This window comes from Heloderma suspectum, chromosome 5 (assembly GCF_057233095.1).
Source record: "Heloderma suspectum isolate Gila_16-S chromosome 5, 16-S_ref, whole genome shotgun sequence".
NCBI classification, from domain to species: Eukaryota; Metazoa; Chordata; class Lepidosauria; order Squamata; family Helodermatidae; genus Heloderma; species Heloderma suspectum.
The window spans coordinates 46,768,880-46,792,571 of record NC_139462.1 but is presented as its reverse complement, the minus strand read 5'-3'; the positions used below and the strand labels follow the sequence as shown (position 1 = coordinate 46,792,571).

The 23,692-nt window shown below is 41.4% G+C and overlaps 1 protein-coding gene across 1 annotated transcript in view; it reads left to right on the top strand.

Annotated features, from left to right (window-relative positions):
• TNIP3 (TNFAIP3 interacting protein 3) overlaps positions 1 to 23,692 on the top strand; it is a 106,950-nt gene that overhangs the window by 23,834 nt on the left and 59,424 nt on the right. Inside the window, exon 3 of the mRNA XM_084855941.1 lies at positions 7,575 to 7,677. Coding sequence (XP_084712067.1) covers positions 7,575 to 7,677 — 103 coding nt within the window. The remainder of the gene's footprint in view (positions 1 to 7,574; positions 7,678 to 23,692) is intronic.

Below are 23,692 nucleotides of genomic sequence, written 5' to 3'. Positions count from 1 at the left end.
TGTTTGTCTCGTAGACTGCAATCTTATGCACATTTACTTGGGCATGAGTCCCACTGAACACCATGGGACTTACTTGCAGGTAAACCTGCACAGAGTTGGGATGTTAGTAAGAATAGACTTACACAGTTTTTTTAGTTGACAATGAAAACCTAGGTTTCTCTCATTGCTGACTTTTCAAACAAAAGCACAATGTAGTTTTGTGTGTCCCCCCCCCCTCCCCCAGTCAGGGCTCTTGTGAATTTAACAGTTGAATAACAAGCAATAATTTAGCAGATGAAGCTTCTTGTAATAAATGGGTCATCTGAAAACAGCTTCACCTGCATTTTGACTTGTCATACAGCTGTTAAAGCAGAGAAGCCCTGCTTGGAAAAAAGGTGTCAACTCTAATAGCAGAGGCTTGTTCAAAGGCTTTTATGAAATTCTCCTTGACCTAAATTGAAAGCCAGGCACCTGCGTTAAGAAAGATAAATCCATTCCTCTCTATGCCCTAGCTAGCAAGAGACAGCACTCACAGTTCTGATTCTACATAATTTACTTATCCACTACGAGATATATTCAAGAAGAAATTTCTTGTTACACCAAAAATGCCTGTAGTAAATAGAAAGTTAATGCTTTCATTTGTTTTGTTTTTTTAATTTAACTTAAACTGTCTTCAAGTAATAGACTTCGTATGTTTGGTAAAGTGATTTGCTGTTTCCCCAACTAAGTCCTGAGTGCCCTCTAGGCTTCAGAAAGAAGTGCTGCAGTATTATGTCAAATACAAGTTCCATTAAAGGAGGGGGAAAGTCAGAAAATTAAGACCTGCTTCACACATGATCTATTGCTTGCTCAGAGAGTGCTTTCACATAGTTAATAGTATGAATCCCCTAGATGCCTGGTTGTCAGGCATGAACATCTGTCTATACGTGGGCTTTCTGCTTTTGCCTACAAGGAAGCACTTTCCTTGTAGTAAGTAGTAAGTCGGTAACATGTGAATTGGCTCTGACTGGTTTATTGCAGCATGATGTTGTGTAGGTGACTGTAGTTTCCTTAGAGAGCTTTTGCACGAAAGATCTTAGAGTACATGCTTTGCATGGCTAGGTCACCAGTTCAGTTTCCAGCTAGGAAATTGGCTAAGTCACCAGTTCAATTTCCAGCTCCTCTACTGGAAAAGGGAGACCCCCGCCCCGAGGTAGGGTGACCACTTACTCATTGCCAAAAAAGAATTGCATCACCAAAAAAGAGAGCAAGAGGATATCTATTTGTATGACATTTGCATATGCAAATTTATATGTGTAGGTGCCAATTTAGAAATAATGACTAATAATTTAAATTATAACTATGATTTAAATAGAAGTACATTGCATTATTCTCACCATAATGGAGAAACTGACCAGGTGACTTATAGGCCTGCTGTCCAAGAGCCAGCTGTTAACGACAGCTTCAAGGCCCCTGCTTGCGTTTCTTATGGTTCTTTATTCTTATGCTGGACTTGAACTGCATAGCCCTTCCATTAGGACACTTTCAAGTAGAGAACTGTCCTCTGTAAAGTAGGACACCTGGCCACCCTATGCTCCAGGACAGCAGATGCCAGATTAATCTTTACAAACAAGGCTGTATTCAGCAGCAGGAAGAGTCTGGTTTATTTCAAGAGGTTTTTAAAAATGTGATCTGTAAAGATATCTGCCTAATAATCTTGGCTTCCATACACACTCACAAAAATTGGCATGATTTTTTCTATTTTTATTCTGTGGTTGGCATCGGTATTCAAGCCCCCCCTGACCCCCAACCTAATTAAAGGTTCTGAAAGGTGAGAGCAATCTGATGCTATTCATATTGTTCTTTTATACTGCGTAAAGGTAAAGAAAATGCTTCCATTTATATTTGCGAAGACAAAAGTCTGTAAAATGTTATCTGGGGAAGGAGAGAAACATTTCCTGGTTGAGAAAGTGTTACATAATTAGATCCTTTACAAGGCAGGATGGGGTTTTCCTGGTTTACACCTGTTAAATCAACTAATCAGACTGAAATAAATGAAATGTCACTCCCAGTAGATTTTGCAAGCTGGGCTCCAGGATCCTTTGTCAAGGTAGGATGAAAATGTTGGTAGCTCTGGATGTTATCACATGTCCTTTAAATATTCACCTTCCTGCCTGGCCTATTTTGGTACTAAGCTAACCCCAGAAGTTAGCTCTTCTTCCAAACCTCATGAAGATCCCTCCGGTCTCTGTTCACACAACATAGGTGCCCCGCCTCAAACCTCTAATGCACCCAGATATCTTTGTTATTTTTAAGAAGTGTCCACAGAGTTGCTGCATGCACTCCAAGATGCTGGTGGAGCCCTGCTGTACACCTTTCCATTGCTCATAGTAATGGGAACTGCAAATAACTGCTCTTAAAATCACACATTTGACATTTCTAAAACTCAGCTTGAAAGCTTTTTTTACAATGTTCCAAGACATGCAATTTTTAAAGTCAAGATAATATTTTTTTAAAGGAGGAGAGTCCCATCTTTTTGGGGGTGGGGGGGGCACTGTGCAGATAGCTTTTACAGCAGAGGGGTATTCACAAGATTTCCACTGCCAGTGTACAGCAGTACCAGGCAGAGCATGTTAGCTGCAGGAAACACAGGTTCAAATCTTCTCTGTGCCCAAGTTTTTCTTTGTGACGTTGGGCAAGCCATCTTCCTCAGCCTTTGTGAGCAGCCCCTGGTGATGGGGAGAAGAGACTGAATTGCCCTTTCCCTGAAGCCACATTCAGTTGTTCGGACTCTGGTACTGTCAGAATGCAGTTCTACTGGTCAGACCAGTGAAACCCTAAACACAACCACTCTAGCCTTTCACTTTAACGAGTAAACTATACTTAAAACACTGGTAAGGCATTGACTCTCTTTCATAGGCCATAACTATAATATTGGGGAGACCTTGGCATCCCAGTCCAGCAAGTAAGGTTTGTGCATGGAAGCGGTCATCTTCGCACATTTCTGATGCACTTGTGTATATGGATGCACATCCCCGTCTGCATCATCATGTTTATCCAGTTCTATTGGACTGGCTGGATTGATGTGGCATTTCAATGCGTGTCTGTATCTGTGGCCTGCAACTACAGCTGGAGCAGGACCCACGTGTGTGCTTATTACAAAGGAAAAAATCAAAATGTCATTGTGGGCCCGTCCCTGCAGGCAGTTTCTCCTGGGATTAACATTTTTGGCGAACTGCGAGAAACCAGCTTGAGCATGTATAGCTGTAAACCACATTGGCTGGATACTTCTTTTCCCTTAAGATTTGAAAAGAAAACAAAACACCAAGCTAACCCTAAGCTGTTAAAATGGGTAGGCTCCTTCTGCCCCATTGTTCTGCCTCATTGCCTTTCAGTTGTATTATATACCATATACTGTGTGATGCACCAGTGGAATATGACCCCATGCAGGTATTTGCCTACACGTGCAGTGGTACATTTTGAAGTGCAGGGGCTCAGCATGAGAACCCCCATAGCGACACCTCTAAGGAGTGCCCCAAAATTCAGGCAGCTGTGTTGATCCACAACAAATCAGTTCTAGCAGTTTTATCTCCACCAGGAGCAGGGCTTTTGCAAAGCTAATCAGTCTTAATTGCCCCCTCAAGACCAAGCCACCTCCAAAACACTTTGCATTACAACAGGAAACAGTATATTGTTGCTGGGAAAATTCATTCCCCAACCACTGAGCAAAGCTCAGAAGGAACAAGGAATTCCAAGGGGCGTGGCAGATGATGTCAGTGTCCCTGCTAATCAAAGTGCCATACTGTGTCCTCCTCATGAGCTCCACTACTGTGCACATGTGATAGCTCATGCCAACCTTCCTCCAACCTGGTGCCCTCCAGATGTTTTGGATTTCAACTCCTGTAAGCCCCAGCAGAATGGCTAATGGTCAGGAATCCTGGGAGGTGCAATCCAAAACTGCTGGGTAAAAAAACTGTGTAGGTCAGTGAGGCTACCCATGAAAGTCCTGGCCCCAATATCCTGAGAGCCACAGACTTTTCTGAAAACTTTTGCACAGTTAGCACTAAGGTCTGAAGAGGGTTTGTAAGCTCATTCATCTGAATGCACTTATAATCCTCCCCACAATTGGGAACCCTGCCTAAACAGTAGCTGGGCACCACAGGGACATTGAGGCCAGGGCTTGCCTGTGCCCCCTTGCCCATTTGCACTTTTAGCCCTCTCATGAGCAGGCTGATTGCCTGCACAGGGCTACGTTGGGTCTATGGAGTGAGACAAGATACTACTGATACACGTATTGGGCATCTAATGATGTAAAGATTTTTTTAAACAATCCTCTGAAATTTTGTCACCTATATTCAGATCATAAGAGTGACTGGACCTGAATTTCAAAACAAGGAAATTACTAGTGATGGACAAACTCCGTTTGACTTGACTCAGAACTGGTGTGGCAATTATGAACTTTCTCAGCAAGATTTTTGGGGTGGGGTGGGATGTTTTCTGAATGCCTCCTTCCTGGCTCGTAACATTGCCTCCATGCAGTTGCTGCTGTTATAATCTGCAACTTATCATATTACTGTCTGGGGACTGAATTTCCCAGCACCAGCCATGGTAGCTTAGAAACTCAGTCACATCCTCCGAACAAACGCATTCAGGAATGAGAGAAGGTGGAGATAAAAACCACACAAACCATTTGCAAGAAACAGTCTAGCATGGCCTTCTGCAGGTTTTGTTTTTGGCTCTAACTTATCAGGAATGTAGAAGTGGTTGTAAAGCATGGAATGGCAGGGTGCAGGGAACAGCGAAGAGAAATGTTACTGGTGTGCTTCACAACTGAAGTAATTCATTCATTTATTATATTGCTATACCACCCCATAGCTGAAGCTCTTTGGGTGGTTCACAAAAGTTAAAATCCGTTAAAAATCCGTTATACTTTATACAAAGTGCTTACATAAAAACATATAAACAGAGAGCACACACACAGACAACATATATCTAAAAACAATTTTTTTAAAACAATCAACCAAAGACAATCCAGGACCTGATTTAAAACTCATATGCTGCCATATGCCTGAGAGAAGAGGGCAGTTTTAATCTGGCACTGAAAAGATAACAATTTTGGTGCCTCATCAGGGACATCATTCCATAATTGTGGGGCCACCACTGAGAAAGAGGAAGAGGCACCTGTAGGAGGGCCTTGGATGCTGAATGCATACAGGTCAGTTCATGCCAGGAGAGGCATTACAGGTCAGTTCATGCCAGGAGAGGCATTCCATCAGGTATTGTAATTAGAGCTGTGCAGAAATGGCCTCTTGAAATTCTCCACCTTATTTGTGGCCAGAGAAATTAATTTGGGAGACAATTTCGCTGAATTTCTCCACATTTTCTCCCAGATAGGGCTCTCCATTGGAAGGGCTTGTAGCACTGCTTCTTTCTTTTATGGTAGTGGTTTTGGGGTTCTTTGTGCTGCAATAACATCAACTGTCTTTGCAGGCTGGTCCCCAGTCTCCACTCACCGCAGTGCAGGTGGGGGCAGAGTTGTGTTCAGCTCCAGGGATGAGGTGGAACTAGTGCTCTGCCAAAATCTGTCCTCCAATTTCCTGAACACGTTCTCCCCCAACCCATGAAAGAGGCTTCAATTGTTCTGCCTCATTCAGGATGCTTTATAATTTATTGTTATGGTGTTTTTGAGCGTATCTAATCACAGCTAGTGTCCCAGGCTGTTTGCACATACTGATCTGAAAAGGCCTCATGGGAGGAATTACCTCATGGTGCCTTAAACTGGGCTTTAATTGAAGTCTAGGAGGCTGAGGAGGCTACAGGCAGCCAGAGAGATGATTGTGCAATGAAAAACAGGACGCTTGTGCTCACTCCCTGGCCACCTCCCAAGTAAGGTAAGCCCAAGAAACCCAAACCCAATCCAACCCATGAGAATTTCTCTGAAATTTCTTCACCATTGAATTTATTTTTGAAAGAAATTTCTCAATCAGATTGAATGAGAATGGTCAAAAAAATGTGGGAGAAATGTTCGGCACAGCACTAATTGTAATACACATGGCTGTCCAAAGTAGGCTCTCATAAGACCATTAAGTACAGGGTCTAAAATTACCTAGCCGAGCTACTGACTTGAGGATGATTTAGTAGCATTTGCTTAGAAGAAACAGCACCAGATTCACAGCAGCAGTTCCTACACATTTCCTGAATGTTGCTTCTAGGGTTGACAGCTGAGAGAAAAAGCCAAAATAGCCTGCTCCCTCTACCCCCGCCTCACATTCACATGACATGAGTGGCCAGAAGAGGAAAAAGGTCATAGCTCAGTGGCAGAGCACCTGCTTTGCAACTGGAGATGGTCCCAAGTTAAATCTGTGGTATCTTCAGGTAGAACTAGGAAAGAATCCAGCCTGAAATGCTGGAGAACTGCCATGAGTCAGTGCTGACAATACTGGGCTAGATGGACCAATGATCTCACTCAGTGGGCCGGTTTGCACGATCACAGAGGGGGAAATAAGCCATGCTGGCTTATTTTCCCCACCACATGTGCTGGTCGCATGCCAGGGAGAGTTGCATCATTACTCTTGCTGGCGCGGCTTGCCATGGCATGCAAACCCAGTGAGCGTGGCTTGTTGTCATGGTTAACAAGCCACCCCACAACCCTACAACAGTCCATGGCTTCTGGGTGGCACCTCAGAATTTACTGTTCCCTCTGAGCTTAGCTGCAATCCTCACAGTAACAGGAGGGGGAGGAGGATGAATTTTTTCAGCAACAATATATTGTTCCTTATTTTAATACAAAGTATTTTGGGGTGGCTTGGTCTTGAAAAGGCAGTTAAGCCCCATTAGCTTTACAAAAGACCTGCTCCTGGTAGAGATGAAAACTGCTAGAACTGGTTTATTGATAATGGTCAGTGCAGCTGCCTGCATATTTAGACTCTCCTTAGGGGCATGTCTATGGGGACTGTCACGGTGAGTGTCTGCAATTAAAAATTTACCCCTACACCACTGCTCACAATCTTAGTTGCTTCCATCTTCTTTAATAACTTCTTTAGAGAAAATCACTTTGCACTTATGGAAGTTGGATGGTGGTTCTGATTTGAGTGAAGAACTGCGTGCATATTTGCGAACATTTGAAGATTCAAAATCTGAGGTGTTAAGTGCTCCCCCTCCCACACTAAATCTTAATTCTGTACATACGCCATTGTATTCAGTTATTTTTTAAATAAACACTTACATAATTGCATTCAGTCGAATAATACTTTGAATTGTGTGCTAAAAATAAAAACATTTGTACCTTTATCTTTGGCAGTGGCTATATTTTTAATGCTAAGAGGAAGTTCTTATTCTTTCTTTTTTGTTGTGTGCTGTTGTCATACATACTAATTTACACATGACACCTTGCAAAGCTCATCTTTTATTTAACAGGTGAACTTTTTCTAGGAACTCAGGTTTGATGTGGCAGTGTAGCTTTTGGAAAGCTTTGTGAAACTCCAAAAATAAGATTTCTAAACCTTACACCAGTGATTAAATACATACTTTGAATTGTTAACAGAATTATTTCTTCAGTCAGCACATCTGTTTGTTTTAGAAGGTAAGGCATTATTTTTTTCCTCTTTCCCAACTAGATGCGACAGTAGAGAGCTTGATGATGAAATAAGGATTCTGATAGGGAAGAGCATTGCTTCAGAGTCCTGTAAGGAGCTGGTGAGCAGTTCACATGCCCAGAACGTAAGCAACTTTCTTTTCACTTTGTCATCCTTGACAAGCTGTTTAAAATCAGCAGGATGGTTCCTGTGTGGCTGTATACAAACTTCTCTTATTGCTTAAATGATGGAACAAATACTCCCCCCCGCCCCGCCCCCCCACTTGCTTCCTGGTACAAGGAAAACACTTGCATGAGATGGCATTCCTTTTCAGTACTTTAAGACATGATTACATTGATGTTTTTGTGCAGGGCAGTTGCATATCAGGTTTAAACAAGCTGCTATGAAATTGTATATGATTCAAGCCAGAAGTCTGACATTAACCCATCAGTGTAACTGGTATTTTATATATCCCACTGGTCTTTTGTGTTTTTAGGAGTGGTGTCAGTGGTTGTTTATCATGCCCTGTCCCTTGTTTTTGAGGTACAAAGCAACCACACAATTTGTTTCATTTCCTTCTATGCCAGGGTTGCAAGAAGGAAAGCTCTGGTTTGGGCTGGAGGTCCTTTTGGTTAAGGTTGTTCATTGTGGCACTCTCTGGCTGGGTAGGGGATGCAGTTTTTGGTATGCCTCTCAGTTCAGAGGTGTGATTTTGACAAATACCACCACATGCTGACATGTTCATGTTCCCTCACCCTGAAGACACACCAGAGCCAGCCCAAAACATTTTGTTGCCTGAGGCAAAGGACAAGATGGCGCCCCCCACCATCCACCATAGAAAAGCCAACTGGACTGGTAGTTGAATTTCACAGCATCCTCTGCTGCTCCTATGGAGAGCAGACTGCCTTAAGAGGTGCAGAGCACATTGCGTGGCACACACAGCTCTTCCCTCCAACACTTCACCATCACTTCCTGCCCCCCAGCATCTGCCACATGAGGCAACTGCCCCATTTTGCCTAGTGGTAGGGTTGGTTCTGGGAAACATGTGCGCGCACGCACCTCTGATTCCAAAGAATGTGGAATTCAGCAAATTGACATATAGAATAGAAAACGCCTTTTCTGTATTAATTGATTTCATATATCATATTGTGAATAACATGCAACATATTGCAAGCAACCAGTTGTGTTGCTGCTGTTTTTATACATCAGTTTTTCCTAAAGAGCCTCAAATCCGCATAATCACAATAACATATTTGACACTGAGTTTTTGAACATGTCAGAATGTTACATTTTTTAGGTGTCTTCCTTAAACTCTGTTTTGTTTTGTTTTTTTAGTTATGTGTTTCTTTTTAAATAGGAAGGTATTGTAATAACATGGGGGGGTTGGAGGTTGGAGGTTGGTCAAGATAATCTTTCAGGGATCTTTCCAGTCCAGTGATTCTGAATGTGAAAGGTTCAAGATTAGTTCTGGCTGGGCCAGGGAATTGCTTAAAGAGGCCCAAACTGGTTGGACAAGTTTAGTCTGGAAGATATCCCCTTTTGTAGTAGAGATTACCCTGATGGCCTTCCATCCCTGTCCTTTTGGATAACGAGGAGGTGGTCCTGGACTGTTCTGAAAGGGGGCTTAGCTGCCCACCCCCTAAGTTGTGGAACGTGTGCACAAGGGACATTAGGGACACACTGAGAAATATGCAAGAAATAGAGCTTAGTTGGGGCTTTGGAAGCATCTTTATGGTGCTGGGTACTATAAAGCCTGGAAATCTAATGGGGGAGCAGGGAAATTTGCAACATTTATTGAGATGTTAATGCTCTGAACATACACCTGTTCTCAGCCTGTATATTTGTAAATCAATACAAATATTACAAACTCCCGAAAAGTCTCTCCAGCGTCCTCATTCTATGGAAACCAAACCCTGAGATAGGTGCTGGATCCCCTGAAACCTCACCGTTTGGAGAACTGGGGTGCTAGTAAAAGTATAAATGAAAATAATAGTAGGCCATTTACACAGGCAGTGCTCATAAGCTTTCTCTCTCCCTGTTGCCCCTGCCATGCCTTTCAGATTCAATTTTAATCTGATGGTTTTATGCCATCTTGCTGATGGTTTTATGCTGCTTTTATGATTGTATGGCCTTTCAGTTTATTGTGTTTTGGCTGTATTTACATTTCAGTTGTTTTAGTCTTCCTTGTAAATCACTTAGGGAATGTAGTTGAAGGGTAGTATAAAAAGCTTCAACACTACATTTTAACAGCGGCCCTCATCACTCCCAAGGACATTTGTTAACTCTTTCCTCTCATTCTCTCTTGCTGGGCACCTTTTGTGCCACATTATTAACCCATCTCTCTGAGAGTCAGAACAGACATTACTTTAAATCTGTATCTAACAACTTTGTCTTTTTTTTTTCATTTTTACTCTAGAGTAGGTACAGGGCCCCAATCTGATCCAAACCCTCGTGTGTGAGGGATAGGCAGGAGGGCTTTTAGAGTAAAAAAGAGGGTGGGAAAAGGTGTAGGTGCTAGATACAGATTTAAAGTAATGCCAATTTTGGCCCTAAATTGCACCCAGTAGAGAACCAGTGTGGTGTTGTGGTCAGAGTATGAGACTAGGACTGGGAAGACCTGGGTTCAAATCCCCGTTCAGCCATGAATGTCACTAGGTAGCCATGAACCAGTCATTATATTCCTACCTAACCTGTCTTCCTGTGAAGGTAAAGTAGGTGGGACGGCATATACACTGCTGTCAGTTCCTCCGAGGAAGGTCAGGATAAAAAATGAAACAGAGAAATGTTCAAACCATTTTGTTCTTCTGGACCACATTTTTGGCTTTGTTTAGTCCCCCTGCTTCTGTGACTGTAATACAGGGGTGGGGAATCCCAGGCCCAGGGACCAAATCTGGCCTGCCTGGGGTCTCAGTCTGGCCTTCTGGGATCCCGCAGAGGAACATGCCCCTTTCCCTAAACTACCCTGGCCCAAGATTTCTTGCAGCCTGAAGCAGGAGAGAACACACTCCACCTCATCCTCCCCTTCCCCCTGGTCCTCTCCCTGCCAGATCACACCCCTTCCTGCCATTGCTACATCAGACCCCCTTCCCCCTATCACCCCCCCCACTTCCCCTTCCCCTTGCCGCTGCATCAGCTCTTTTGGCTGTTTAGCCGGCTGGGTTTCATAAGAGCTTGCCCAGGTCTCATGAGACCTGGGTGAGCTCTTGCAAGAGTCCTATAGCTGCTTCTTCCAGCTGTGTGGTAGCCAAGGTGAAGGCATGCAGTGAGGGAAACTGAGGGTGGATGGCTGCTCCAGAGAGCCCCACTAGCTGCTCTCTCGCTCTGGCAATAGTTAAATAAACAACAAATAGTTATGTGTGGTTCCCCTCTTTACCTGTTTATTCCCCTGGGGTCTATTGATCCAGCTGTGCTGTTAAAGGTCCTTCTTATGGTTCAAGGTCAAATAAATGATTATTTGACATCATCATTTATTTATTTTAAAATATATTTTTATTTAAATGCAAGTCCAAGTGTACAGACTATTTTTAGAAAAACAAAAAAAGTTTATATTTAAGTGAAAACATAAACACAATATCTAAACAAAGAGATAAGCATACAGATCCTGTCACACCATGTAGCTATTATGTATATTTGCGAATCAGCAAAACTGGAGCTTGCCAAAGTTCTCCAAATTCTATCTTGAAGCTCATTCCAACTCAAGTCCATATCAGATTGTGAGCTTTGTTCTTTTTTTTCTTTTTGCAAGAAAATTAATGCATATTTTAATGTGTATTTTTCTAAATGTACATATCAACTGTGTGCATCTTTGAAATGTATGCATTCTTCTCCCATTGATTAACACGTATTTGTGTGTGTTTTTCAAAAGTACGCATTATTTTATGCACCGTTTTCAAATGTACGCATGCTATTGAAAGCATTTTGGGGGGTTCACAAATCACATTGCAAATTTGGAAATGTACAGATTTTGACTCCGTCCAGAAGGTGCAAACAGGGTAAATCCTGATCAACACCGAACTGAAACAAATTTTTCAGACATCTCTTAAGTTAATTCTATTTTTTACCAAAATTACTATAAGGAAGCCAGTTATTGAGAACATTATCAGTTTGATGGTGGTGTTTTTTTTTTACCTTTGTTCTCAAAGAACAATTTGTTAATTTATTGAAAAGAGCAAAATTCCATGTTTTTGAAGTTATTCTTTCATGGCTCGTAAAAACCCTTCTCTATAGTACTTCCTTGTCTCTTCAATTTTATCCTCAGGGTTGCTCTCCTGTTGGTGCGCACGCAAATTTTTAAAAACTTGGACATGGGCAATTTACTAGGACTGGTCAAAGACATTTTGTTGCCTGAGGCAGAATAGGAAATGGCACTCCCCCCTCCCCATCTCAAGGTGCATAGTACCCAAGACTGTCTCAGGTGAGTTATTTTGGCACCTGAGACAGAAAATCCCACAAGTTCCTCTCTCTGGGAGTTACAACACAACAATAATAAATAAAACCTTTTCAGTGGCCACTCCCAGGCTGTGGAACTCCCTTCCAAGGAAAGCTAGGTTCATTCCATTTCTGCTGTCTTCTGGCAGGCAAAGACCACTTTATTCACGAAGGCCTTTGGCCTGTAAGTGCGTCTGTTCGGTTGAGTGCTCTTTTTAATTTTTACATTTTTTCCCTGTAGTTCTTACATTTTTATTGTATTTTCAAGTATTCTTTTATTGTTTTAATCCATTTTAATTGTGCTTGTGAGCCGCCTTGAGTGCCATTTTTGGATAGAAAGGCAGGGTACGAATCAAATCAATAAAATAAAAGTTTTCTGCCCTTTCCCAGCGCAGTGTTTGGACTGGCCCTGCAGTTCACCAAGAGCTAATGAAGAGCAGTAGCTACCAACAGCACAATCTCTGACTTTCCAGGGTTCTCAATTATGTGAGGAGCCTCCATGGATAGAAGAGGCTGGTGACAGTTGCTCTAAATGTGTGGAGGGCAATGAGACCGACAACAGAGGGGGCGGAGCTAGCACGCTTGCCCTGTGTTAATTAAAGCCACATACAGAATGCCTGAACAGGGTTCATAAAAACAAAAGAATGGTCTTGCTGCATCCACTTTGTAGTCCAGTACTTTTGTCTCAACAGTGGTTAGCCAGATGCCTGTAGAAAGCAGGGCAGGGTAGCAGTATCAGATCCCTGTGACTTGTCCCCAGCGTCTGGCAGTCAGAAGTATATTGACTTTAAACCCCAGTAAGGTCTGAAGTCATCAACACAGCCCTTAGATATGAAAAGAAAAAAGCCACAAGACAGAAGAGTGAGGAAATGCAAAGATAAACAGAGACCAGTTTATTTATAACTTGTATAAATGTAAGTACAAAGAAAGAAAGAAAGAAAGAAAGAAAGAAAGAAAGAATCTAGTAAAAATAACAGGGAAAATAGTTTCATAGACTGTAAAAAATAAAATTGAAATGTTTTAGGATTCCAAATAGCACCACATCCCCTTGCCCATTTCAAAACAAATTGAACAAAAGCTAATGCTCCCAGCCAAAAAATTAAACCAAGTGTAACACAAGAGTAAGGCAAAGGTAATTCACAGAAATATCGAACTGCCGTCTGTTTCCTTTAGAAGACAGGTGAACACTATTTGCTGCATATTTTGAGAATGGGACATGGTGCATTTATCTGAGCTTTCTTGTGATGCTTCTAAGGCTCTGTGTGCATTTTCTCCAAAACCCGTTTGGGAGCACAGTGGGTCTGCTCTGCATGCCTTTCTATAATGTTTACAGTTTCTAAAGCACAGAATTCAGATGACATCCCGTAAACTGACGTCTTGTAACCCAAAGGCTCTTGTGAGACCGTTCTTGGGACTTACGTGTAAACAAATTCCCTCTGCTTCCTTCCCCTTTTTTATACAAACCAGGAGTTCATAGGGAAAATAAAACGAGGCTTAAAAGATACCACATGACTGAGATCTGCTGTGAGAACCTAACAGGACTGTGAACATCTGCTTCATGCACCAGTAATTGCATCTGTAATAATTTTTCATTGCAGTGTGTTGTGATATTGTAGCTCTTTCTTGAGGCCCAGTGATCTTAATTATTCCTCTTTTATTTCCCCGTGTAATTTCAAGGAAAGATTCGACATCATTATCTATCCTTCTCTTGGCAAATAGAAGTTTGAGTACTAATGTTTTCTTCTTTAAAAAGGTCACAATTAGATGGTGAGGCCTCTAATAGATGAGCATATTTGTGGCCACATGATGTTTGAGTCCTCCTCACATATCAGGTTAACACTTGCAATGTCTCTTGTGTGTCTCTGCACAAGGGCTCTTGGAAATGATAAATGATAAAGCTTCAAGCTTTAAGTAGCCAACAAACAATGTACATGTGTGTTTTTTTCTTGTCCCCATATCCATACAGAGAACAGCTACATCTACATCAGGCATAAGTCTAATTCTCACAGGGTTGTTGTTGTGAGGATAAAATGAAGAGGAGGAGGATAATGTAAGCCGCCTTGGGTTCCTTGCAAGAGGAAAAAAGGTGGGGTATAAATGCAATAAATAAAAATAAATAAAATAGTTCATTTTCCCAGAATGCTTTTTGTACTGCTAACCCAATAGGAGAACTGGGGTGATGGGAAAAGTAAACATCTAATGAATTGCTGAAACAATGTACAGAAAAGCCCTTGAAACTGGTTGGCTGAATTTGGAGCTCAGCAGTTGACAGTTAAACAGTGGCTAAAGTCCCACTCTGCATGTTTAGACAGAAGAAGTCGTACACCTCTGGGCTTGCTTGGAATTGTAGGCGTTTTTTTTCTATCTAAACATGCACAGGCTTGATCCTTAAATAGGGTGCCCCTCCCTTCAGGAAATTAGAGACTATCCATCAGCCACTATTTGGTCATTGCTGCCAATTGCCAATTGCTGCCACTATTTGGTCATTGCTGCCAATTAAGGAAGACTCCTATAGGGGTGATTTCACATTGAGCTGAGCCAAGATTCCCAACAAAAACATTTTTTTAAAAAAGTCTGAGATTATTTTCTTGTTCTTAGGCCCCTAGAAAAAGGCCACTTTGTAGCGTTTTCTTCTAATGGTCTCCACTGCTTTTCTTTTGTAGCAGCTGCCTTCTCCCGCCCCCAACAAGGCCCCAGAGTCAAACCAGGTCTAGGGCACTGTGGAGGATGCAGAATGGTGGCCAGGCTGTTAATACAGCTGCTGCTGCCAACTTACAGAGGCAGCAAATTAAAAAAAAAAACACCCTCCTCCCTCCTGGAGAAATTTAATGCTGCCCACCATTTTTCTGTCCCAAATAGGGTGGAAAGTTTTGAGAGGCTATGTGCACGCCGCTCTAATTGCATACATTTGTTCAGTTCTGCAGTTTCCCTTGATTCCAGTGATCAGCATATTTCAGTTCAGCATGGCCTTCCCCAACCTCTGGATGTGTTGAGTGATAACTTCCATGACTATTAGCCATGCTGGCTTGGGATGATGGAATGTGTAGTCCAAAAGCAGCCTTCCTCAATCTGGGGCCCTCCAGATGTGTTGGACAACAACTCCCAGCATTCCCTAGCCAACATAGCCAATGGTCAGAAATTCTGGGAAGTGTAGTCCAACCCATCCGGAAGGCCACAGGTTGGGGAAAACTGATGTAGAGGGTGCCTGGTCAGGGAAAAATGGATGCCAGAATCAGCTATGAAAATGCAGATTCTACTTAAGAAAGGGACATCAATTCTTAGGCACAAGAAAGGGAAAGGACAGAATTCCTGGAAACTGAAGGAAGAGATGCAGTGCAGAAATGATAATGAAAGGCAGAGCCCAGCTTGCTCAGATGAAAGGAGAGGAGGAAGAACTTGGGCTCTCTTCCCAAAAGCCTCTGAAGATCATGGGTTCTGTTAGGAACACAGTGTCTGTACTTTAGAAAGGAATCTTGAAAGGGAACACAAATTGTAAAAAGAGTTCGCTGAACACTTTGATGTGGCTGTTTGTGTTTCATGTGAATTTGGACAGAGAGGGTTGAAATGTCCCCTGGGTTACTGATTCTGAAAACTGCCAGGAGAAGATTTTTCTCCTGCATTCTATTTTATAGAGATTTTCCTCAAGTATATTAGGCAGCATTGAGGTTGCCATTGCATTTCCTTGTCCAGTTAAAGAAAAAGCCAAAAATAAAAATAGGATACTAGGATTAAATGCAAGTAAATATAATTGTTACTGAGCAGAGTGCAAATTCCTTTGGCTCAAACTGAAAAATCATTCTGCAAATTCAAAAACAGGGGAAATACCACTGTAATCTATGGGTCTCTTTTCAACCTTACAATTTTTATCACTCCCTGATTAAACTCATGATGTTCAAAGGAGTTGTATCCATATCTGCTTATGAACCACATGAATTTCCCTAGAATCTGGGAGCAACCTGGAATATCTGTGTAAGATTTGCAAAAACATGGACATGTTATCCTTGCACTTTAATATATACTTTATTTGTTTGTTTGTTTATTTGCACCGCAATGGTAACAACAGCAAACAAAGTAGAAAAAAAGAAGAAAAGAAAACAAGTGGGTAGGGGAAATTCATATCATGAAACTTATGAATACATAGTAACCATTAACATCTCCCTTGATATAGTTGTTAGATGTTTGCAATGTAATGAGGACAATGCCTCACTGAAGCATATGATGGGGCATGTCCTGAAGAGGCTTCTGTTTGGTTGGAAGTCACTGCTCGTATAAATGTTCTTGAAAAATCTGTAATAATAGTGGATATACATGAACTTTTAAATTACATCTCTGTGATGTGGACATTCACTGATGGACAGCAGAAGTGGATGCTGAGAGCCTTTAAAGTTGCAAAGAGACTTATACTCCAAGCTTGGAAGGAAAAGTACCCACCACCTATCACTTAATGGACTGAAGGTCTTACTGCTCTTGCTATGAGCATATCTCCTACCACTGTAAAAGTTGCATGGATGCTTATTTAGATATATGGACTGCATATATTAACAAATATATTTGAAATTTATTTATTTATTTATTTATTTATTTATTTATTTATTTATTTCTATACCGCCCAATAGCCGAAGCTCTCTGGGCGGTTCACAAAAATTAAAACCAAACAACACACAATAAAACAATTTAAAATATATAGAACATTAAAACCACAATATAACAATACAACCACAATAAAACCTAGCAGCAGTGCAGGAGTTTAAAATACAGATTTAAAACAGCAAAGATAAAAATTTAGAAAGCTAAAATGCTAAAATGCCTGGGAAAATAAAAAGGTCTTCACCTGGCGCCGAAAGGAGTACAATGTAGGCACCAGGCGAACCTCACTAGGGAGCTCATTCCAGAGCCGGGGTGCCACAGCAGAAAAAGCCCTCCTCCTAGTAGCCACCTGCCTCACTTCCTTTGGCAGGGGCTCACGGAGAAGGGCCGCTGATGATGATCTTAAGGTCCGGGCAGGCACATATGGGAGGAGGCGATCCTTCAGGTAACCTGGCCCCAAGCCGTTAGGGGCTTTGAATGTTAACACCAGCACTTTGAATCGGGCCTGGAAATGGACTGGCAGCCAGTGCAGCTGGAAAAGTACTGGCGTAATATGAGCTCGCAGGCCAGTCCCTGTTAACAATCTTGCTGCCCTATTTTGGACCATCTGAAGTTTCCGGACCGTTTTCGAAGGCAGCCCCACGTGTTAATCCTTTTTTTCTCCCTCCTTGTGTTTTTGTTTTCTTTTCCCTATATCAAGGGAGATGTTAATGTTATCCTTACACTTTGGTCGCTTCCACTCTAGCTGTTTTATTCTCTAGAACTAAAATGGGCATGATTTTTTCACTCAGTTTTTATGGAGAATCCAGATGACGTTGCTGCCGAAATGTTGCATTCCAGTGTTTCTGTATGGTCTTCCAGTCTTTTTTCAGATGTGCTTTGTTTTGTTTTGGCTTAAAACACAACAGCAGAACCAGCCCTTGCAATGTAGACTGACAAAATACCATTGTGTCTACATGGCTACCACACTTTAATTTGTTGTTTCTTCATTGCCTGTTCTTTAAAAGCATCTTCTTGGCTACAGGTTGTTTAATTATTTGTTTCCTTGGTTCTGACCATGGCAATCCTGAATTTTAGTTTTTATCAGATTTATGTTTTGCTTTTGTTTTGTTTCCTAGATTTTTAAAATATCTTAGAACCACTAACAAAAGGATGCTTGGTTGGAATTGGGACACATAGGGTAAAAGAGACCAGAACTAGGAAGGAAGCGTTGCTCAAAGCAGGCTGTATCATCCTGTTCTGTTTTTATGTTTACTGCGTTAAAACTTTACAAAACATTTTTGCTGCCTTTAGTATCTCTATTGTAATGGAAATAAGGGGTGTAAAATTATCATCATCAATCATCATCCTATTTGTGATGTTCAAAGGTGAGTTCTGTTGCTTATGGAGCCAAAATGGCACTATCTCTGCAGAAGAGGGAGGTATCAGCAAGGAACGTAGAGGTTTGCAGAACTACAAAAAAAAAATTAGAAAAAAAACCCTAACCCCAAAATAGTATAACGAGGACTGAGAATACTCAGTGGCTACAGCAGCCTTCCCGAACCTCGTGCTCTCCAGATGTGTTGGACTGCAACTCCCATAATTCCCAGCCAGCATGGCCATTAGCATCTGGAGGGAAGGCTGGGCTACACAATGCTGACAGATTGTTGGGCTGGGAAATAGAAAACCAAGTTTGAGGAGGGATGAAATGGAGTAATCTGGAGGAGGGCAGGGAGGATGACAGTGAACACGAGCACATTTTGTTGCAGGTCCCATTTGTAATTTGACAATCAGTTTTATGGAGGATGACACTGATACTAAAGTGAGAAGATGTACCTGTTATAATCTGAGACAATAGGGAGGCAGAAAAGTGGACATGATAATGACTAAAATGTAAAGTTCAAAACTAACTTTATTTGAAGGGGTTTTCACCATCGTACGCAACTCTATGAAAACACACATTAACAAAGGCACAATAAGAAATTGATTAAAAATCATTAACAAAGGCACAGATATCCTTGCATATGATCATCATAAATCTCAGTTTATGCCTTACACAGTAATTCTGAAGAAATGAAACTCTTCCTGATAATGGGATTTCACTGGAGTGTAATTTGACATTTTGGAACCTGTATCGCTCCTCCTTCCCTAATATAAGAGCGTAATTTTATTTTGTTTCCAACGTCTACATATTTTTACCTTAGATGGCAGTTTCCTTTCTCTGTTTTCTAATGTGGACTTTCCTGTCATGCGGTTATCTGGATAGCATGTACATATTTTCTTTACTTTCATCTCCCTCTCATTCTTTACATATTTCTCCTGAGTGAAATATTTCACAACCTTACTGTTTCATCAGCACGTATGTGTGTCTTTTTTTCTTTTTTTTTTTACCCTCTAGTTATGCTAAGTAACATGTAAAGTAATAGTGAATCGCCATTTAACATCCTTGTTTTGTTATTTTGGCTTAGAGGGGGAATAAGTGAAGATTTGATTGGGTTCCCTAAAGTTCTTACATCGCCATCAGATTGCCAGAGATGATAAGAAAGGAGCTATAATGCAGTGCATGCTCGTCCAGTGAACATAATGGGGCTTTAAGCACACAAAACTCGATACCTCATTCTGGCTTTCGTAAATCCACCCACCTTACGTAATGTGCAAACATTTAAGGGTGAATAATTATATATATACTTCACAAAATACCACAGCCACAGAGGGGATTTCCATTCATGTTCTTACATAAAAGTCAAGTATCACCACAGCTTTCTTTATCTTCTACCTTTTCAGTCTCCTGCCTGTTAAACCTACTACTTAACAATAGGGAAGCTGACACTGACTATGATACCGCTAAGGCAATCTGAGCAAGGCAAGGATAGTAAAAATGGTATGTGTGTGTATGTAGTTATTTTCCATATTTTCTCTCATACTCAGTATAAATCATAGAGAAGGTAAGCACTAATATAATGTAAAATGTGTAGCAGTTTTTCTTGGATACAGGTATATATGTTCCATAGGAGAAAAGATCATGATCTTTACAGTCGGGGAAAGGTTACATAGTTGGGGTTTTATAGTTTGGAAGGAAATGAATAGGGATTTATAATATGAACATCTCGTGAACTGGGCTCCAGTCCATGTAAGCGTATTACCTTTGCTATCTTTTAAGATGCCACAGGACACTTGTGGCTATCCTACTAAAACTAAAACTGGTTTGGAAGCAGAAAAAACCTACACATTCAAAATAAAACTTTCTGTGGTCATACACTGAAATTCATTGCAGCAGGTTTATGACAAAGGAAAATACACCAAGGAATACACTGTAAATCTGTGTAACACATTGCAACAGGATGCAGTGATGGCATTTAGTACAATTAGTATACCTGGCCTTTAAAAGGCTTAGCTCAGGAGTCCTCAAATGTTTTAGGCTCATGGGCACATTTGAATCTTTTTTAAAAGCGTTCCAGGTGTGTCCACAAAATGGCTGCCATAGAGATGTGGCCATGCATGAAATTTTGGGAATATTCTCCCGCGCCCCACTTGCACTCTGTGTGTGTTTTATCCAATGTATGTGTGTTTTCTGATACACAGAGATAGAGAGAAACAAGAGAGAGAGAACAAAAACATACACATGGAGCTAAAACTTGCCAGAGGGATAGAGAGAAAAAAAGGAGAGCGAGAGCGAGAAGGAAGACATACACATGGAGAGAAAACTCACCACAGAGATAGAGAGAAGAGAGAGAGAGAAGAAACACATACACATAGAGAGAAGACACACACACAGGGAAGGTTACAACAGCTGGGATTGTTTAGCTTGGAAAAACAGCAAGTAAGGGGAGAAATGATAGAGATGTACAAAATTATGCATGGTGTGGAGAAAGTGGATAGGGAGACACTTTTCTCCCTCTCTCATAATACTAGAACCCAGTGGGGTTATCCCATGAAGCGGATTGGTGGGAGATTCAGGACAGATAAAAGGAAGTACTTCTTCGATGGCCTTGTAGGCCCCTTCCAACCCTACTATTCTATGATTCTGTGATTCACACAGCGCATAGTCAAACTATGGAATTCACTTCCACAAGATATAGTCATGGCCACCAATCTGGATGGCCTTAAAGGGGAGTTAGACAGATTCCTGGTGGAGAAGGCTACTAGTCCTGATGGCTGTGCGACCTCCAGTATCATAGGCAGTATGTCTGTGTACACCAGTTGCTGGGGAACATGGGCAGGAGGGTGCTGTTGCACTTGCGTCCTGCTTGTGCGTTTCCTGTGGGCAGCTGTTGGCCACTGTGTGAACAGAATGCTGGACTGGTGGACCCTTGGTCTGATCCAGGATGACTCTTCTTATGTTCTTAGGGGAGAGAGAGAGAGGGAGAGAAACAAAGAGAAACACACACACACACCACCTCATCCCCGTGCAAGTCAATGGAGTGATGTCTCCATTGGCTTACATGGGGCGGGGGGGGATTTTCCTGCCAAAAATTGCTGCATGTGTGTGGGAGAGGGGGAAGTGGACTCCCTGCCAAAGAGTAGTGTCTTAGAGCAACACCACCACCACCAGGCATTTTTCCACAGTCCAGGCTCTTTTCTTAGGGCTCCTTCACACCAGGCTTTTATCCTGCAATTGAGATTGCTCCTTCGTGGAAGTTTGCGGGCTCTTTTCAAGATGCCGTGACCCTCCTGCACTAAATGCCCTTTGTTCCGTTTTTAAATAGGTCGCAGACAATGAGGTATCAAATTACCCTGCTTGTGTTCCGTTTGAGTTCCCTCCGTGAAAAAGGAAGAGCTGCAAGAAGAGGAGCTAGATCAATGAAACATACGGAAGACTCAGATAAGGGGCAGAAGGAGAGGGGAAGAGGCGGGGGGAAAGGAAGTATGTGTAAAGGGAGCCAGTTGTGATCCTGCATTTAAAACGGAAGCAGAAAGCCCGGTTTTAAATGCAGGATTTTAGGCTGGTTTAGAAATGCCTCAGGCAACTACATGGAGCAGTTTCTCCATTCACTTGCATGGGGGTGGGGGGAGAGCTGTGATGCCCCAAACTGGCTGGTGGGGGAAGTCCATTGACTTCTAAGGACCATGACAAAGCAAGGGGCTGCCAGTTGCACAGATGCTTCTAACTGTGTTCATCTGAACATGAGTAGAAACCCTCGGCTGAGCTTCCTGCTCAGCATGGAGAGTCCTTGTCTTAAGAAGAGTCCACATGCCCAGGGACATTAGTGGCAGGGTTTATGTGTACGTGTCTGCCACTTACACAGTTTTAACCATGATGGGTGCAGAGGGCTGATTATTCAATGGCCTGGGTCATACATAACGACAACCTAGAGTATGGCTTGAGTATGGGTTATCATTGAATTGTAGGTTGTTGTTGAATCATGGGTTGTCATTATGTGTGAACCCTACACTATGAATGAACTATGGGTTGTTAACCATGAACAGCCCAGGAAGAGAATCCATGGTTTGTTGCTGGGACACCTCCTGTATTCGTGGGGGTTCTCCATGGGAGCCAGAACACTGAAAAATATACCAAACAAATCCAGAGTTCACAACCCAACATGGTCTTTCTTCCTGGGTTGTTCATAGTTAACAACCCATACTTAAATCATAGTGCAGGGTTTGCATGTGATGAAAACCTATGATTCAAGAACCCATGATTCAATGAGAACCCATACTCAACCTGTACTCTGTACTCTGGGTTGTCATTATGTGCAAATCAGGTCAATGAAAGCTAACATGCCATAATGAACCCATAAGTGTATATCTAAATTCCTGTGTTGGCAATGAAAGCTTACCTATGAGGCAGAAGAAGAATTCTTAGAAATCTGTGGGGAATCTACTCTTCAACATTAATTTTACCTACACAAAATTTATCTTACTGTCTACTGTGAATCGTCTAATAAAGCTCCTAGATATCTGGTGGTATGTTTCATCTTCAGAATGGTGTACAACAATTGCACTGTATCTGTTACAATTCCTAATACAAATTCCGTTCATGCCAGTAGGTTTACAGAGAAACAGTTTTGGTGAACCTCACCTATTTGTTGCTCAGTGTCATCACAGGGTAAGGTAAATTCTCAGACAACTTGGAACACAAGTCTGTTTGAATGACCAAAGGGTAAAAGTAAGCAAACACATTAGTTAGTGGGCGTGGTGTGTGTGTGTGTGTGTGTGTGAATAGGTTACTTTATAAGCTGAGAATTTCATGAAGGAAACCATGAATAGCAGGAAACTTGAATTTTGGCCAAGAAAAACTAGGGATTTGTTCCAGAATATTTAAAAGTTTATTCCATCAAATTTGAACTACAGTTGATGTTTGTGGGAATTTCTGTGCTACCAATGTTAAACATGGGTTTCTACAATAAATGTATTATTTAGTCATTAGGTTATCAAGCAAATGTCTGGGATTCACCTGTAGAATACTTTATTGTTTCACAAGTATAGTGACAAAAAAGCAATTATGCTACAGAAAGGTATGGTAATTTACAAAGCATGCTTTAAATGTTGTTACATCTACATTATATGTAGATGCTTAAAATAAAGCATAACAATAAGTGAAATGAACTGGCAACATCAGACCTCTTTGAAAAATAGTTATCCTTGACACATTTCTTGGTAAGTTCCATTAATTTCAACAGATCAGACCTTTTCTCAGTTAAGTTTCTTGAATTCATTTAATTCATTTCCACAAAAGAGTTTATTAGAACAACTAAAACACAGAGCTTTTAAAATTCATATTTTGTTCATCTAGATATGACTAGCAAAGTAGCATTCATTGTCATCCTGTTGTCATTACTGTTATTAACAAATCACAATTCTATTCTAATCAAACATATACACAAACACACATCTAGATTCCTTTACTTGTGAACTCACTCCATTACTTAGTTACTAATCCTTCAGCAAGTAATTATAAGACCTAAAATCTGTTTAGTATATTAGAAGTATTTTACTTTCATTAATTTTCATTGGGATGGGGGAAAAGCCACACCCAATTTGGAAGGGACCAAAAGACCAGGTTTCCTGCTACATGGTGTTCCTCATGCCAGACATTTCCTTCCTTATTGTTTTCACAAGCATTCTCACTGTACATGATGCATGACTCACTTATTTCCCTGTCATGGGTAAATATACAGTATGTCTTAACATCCCATCAGAAATGTTCTCTGTTCATGCAAGGA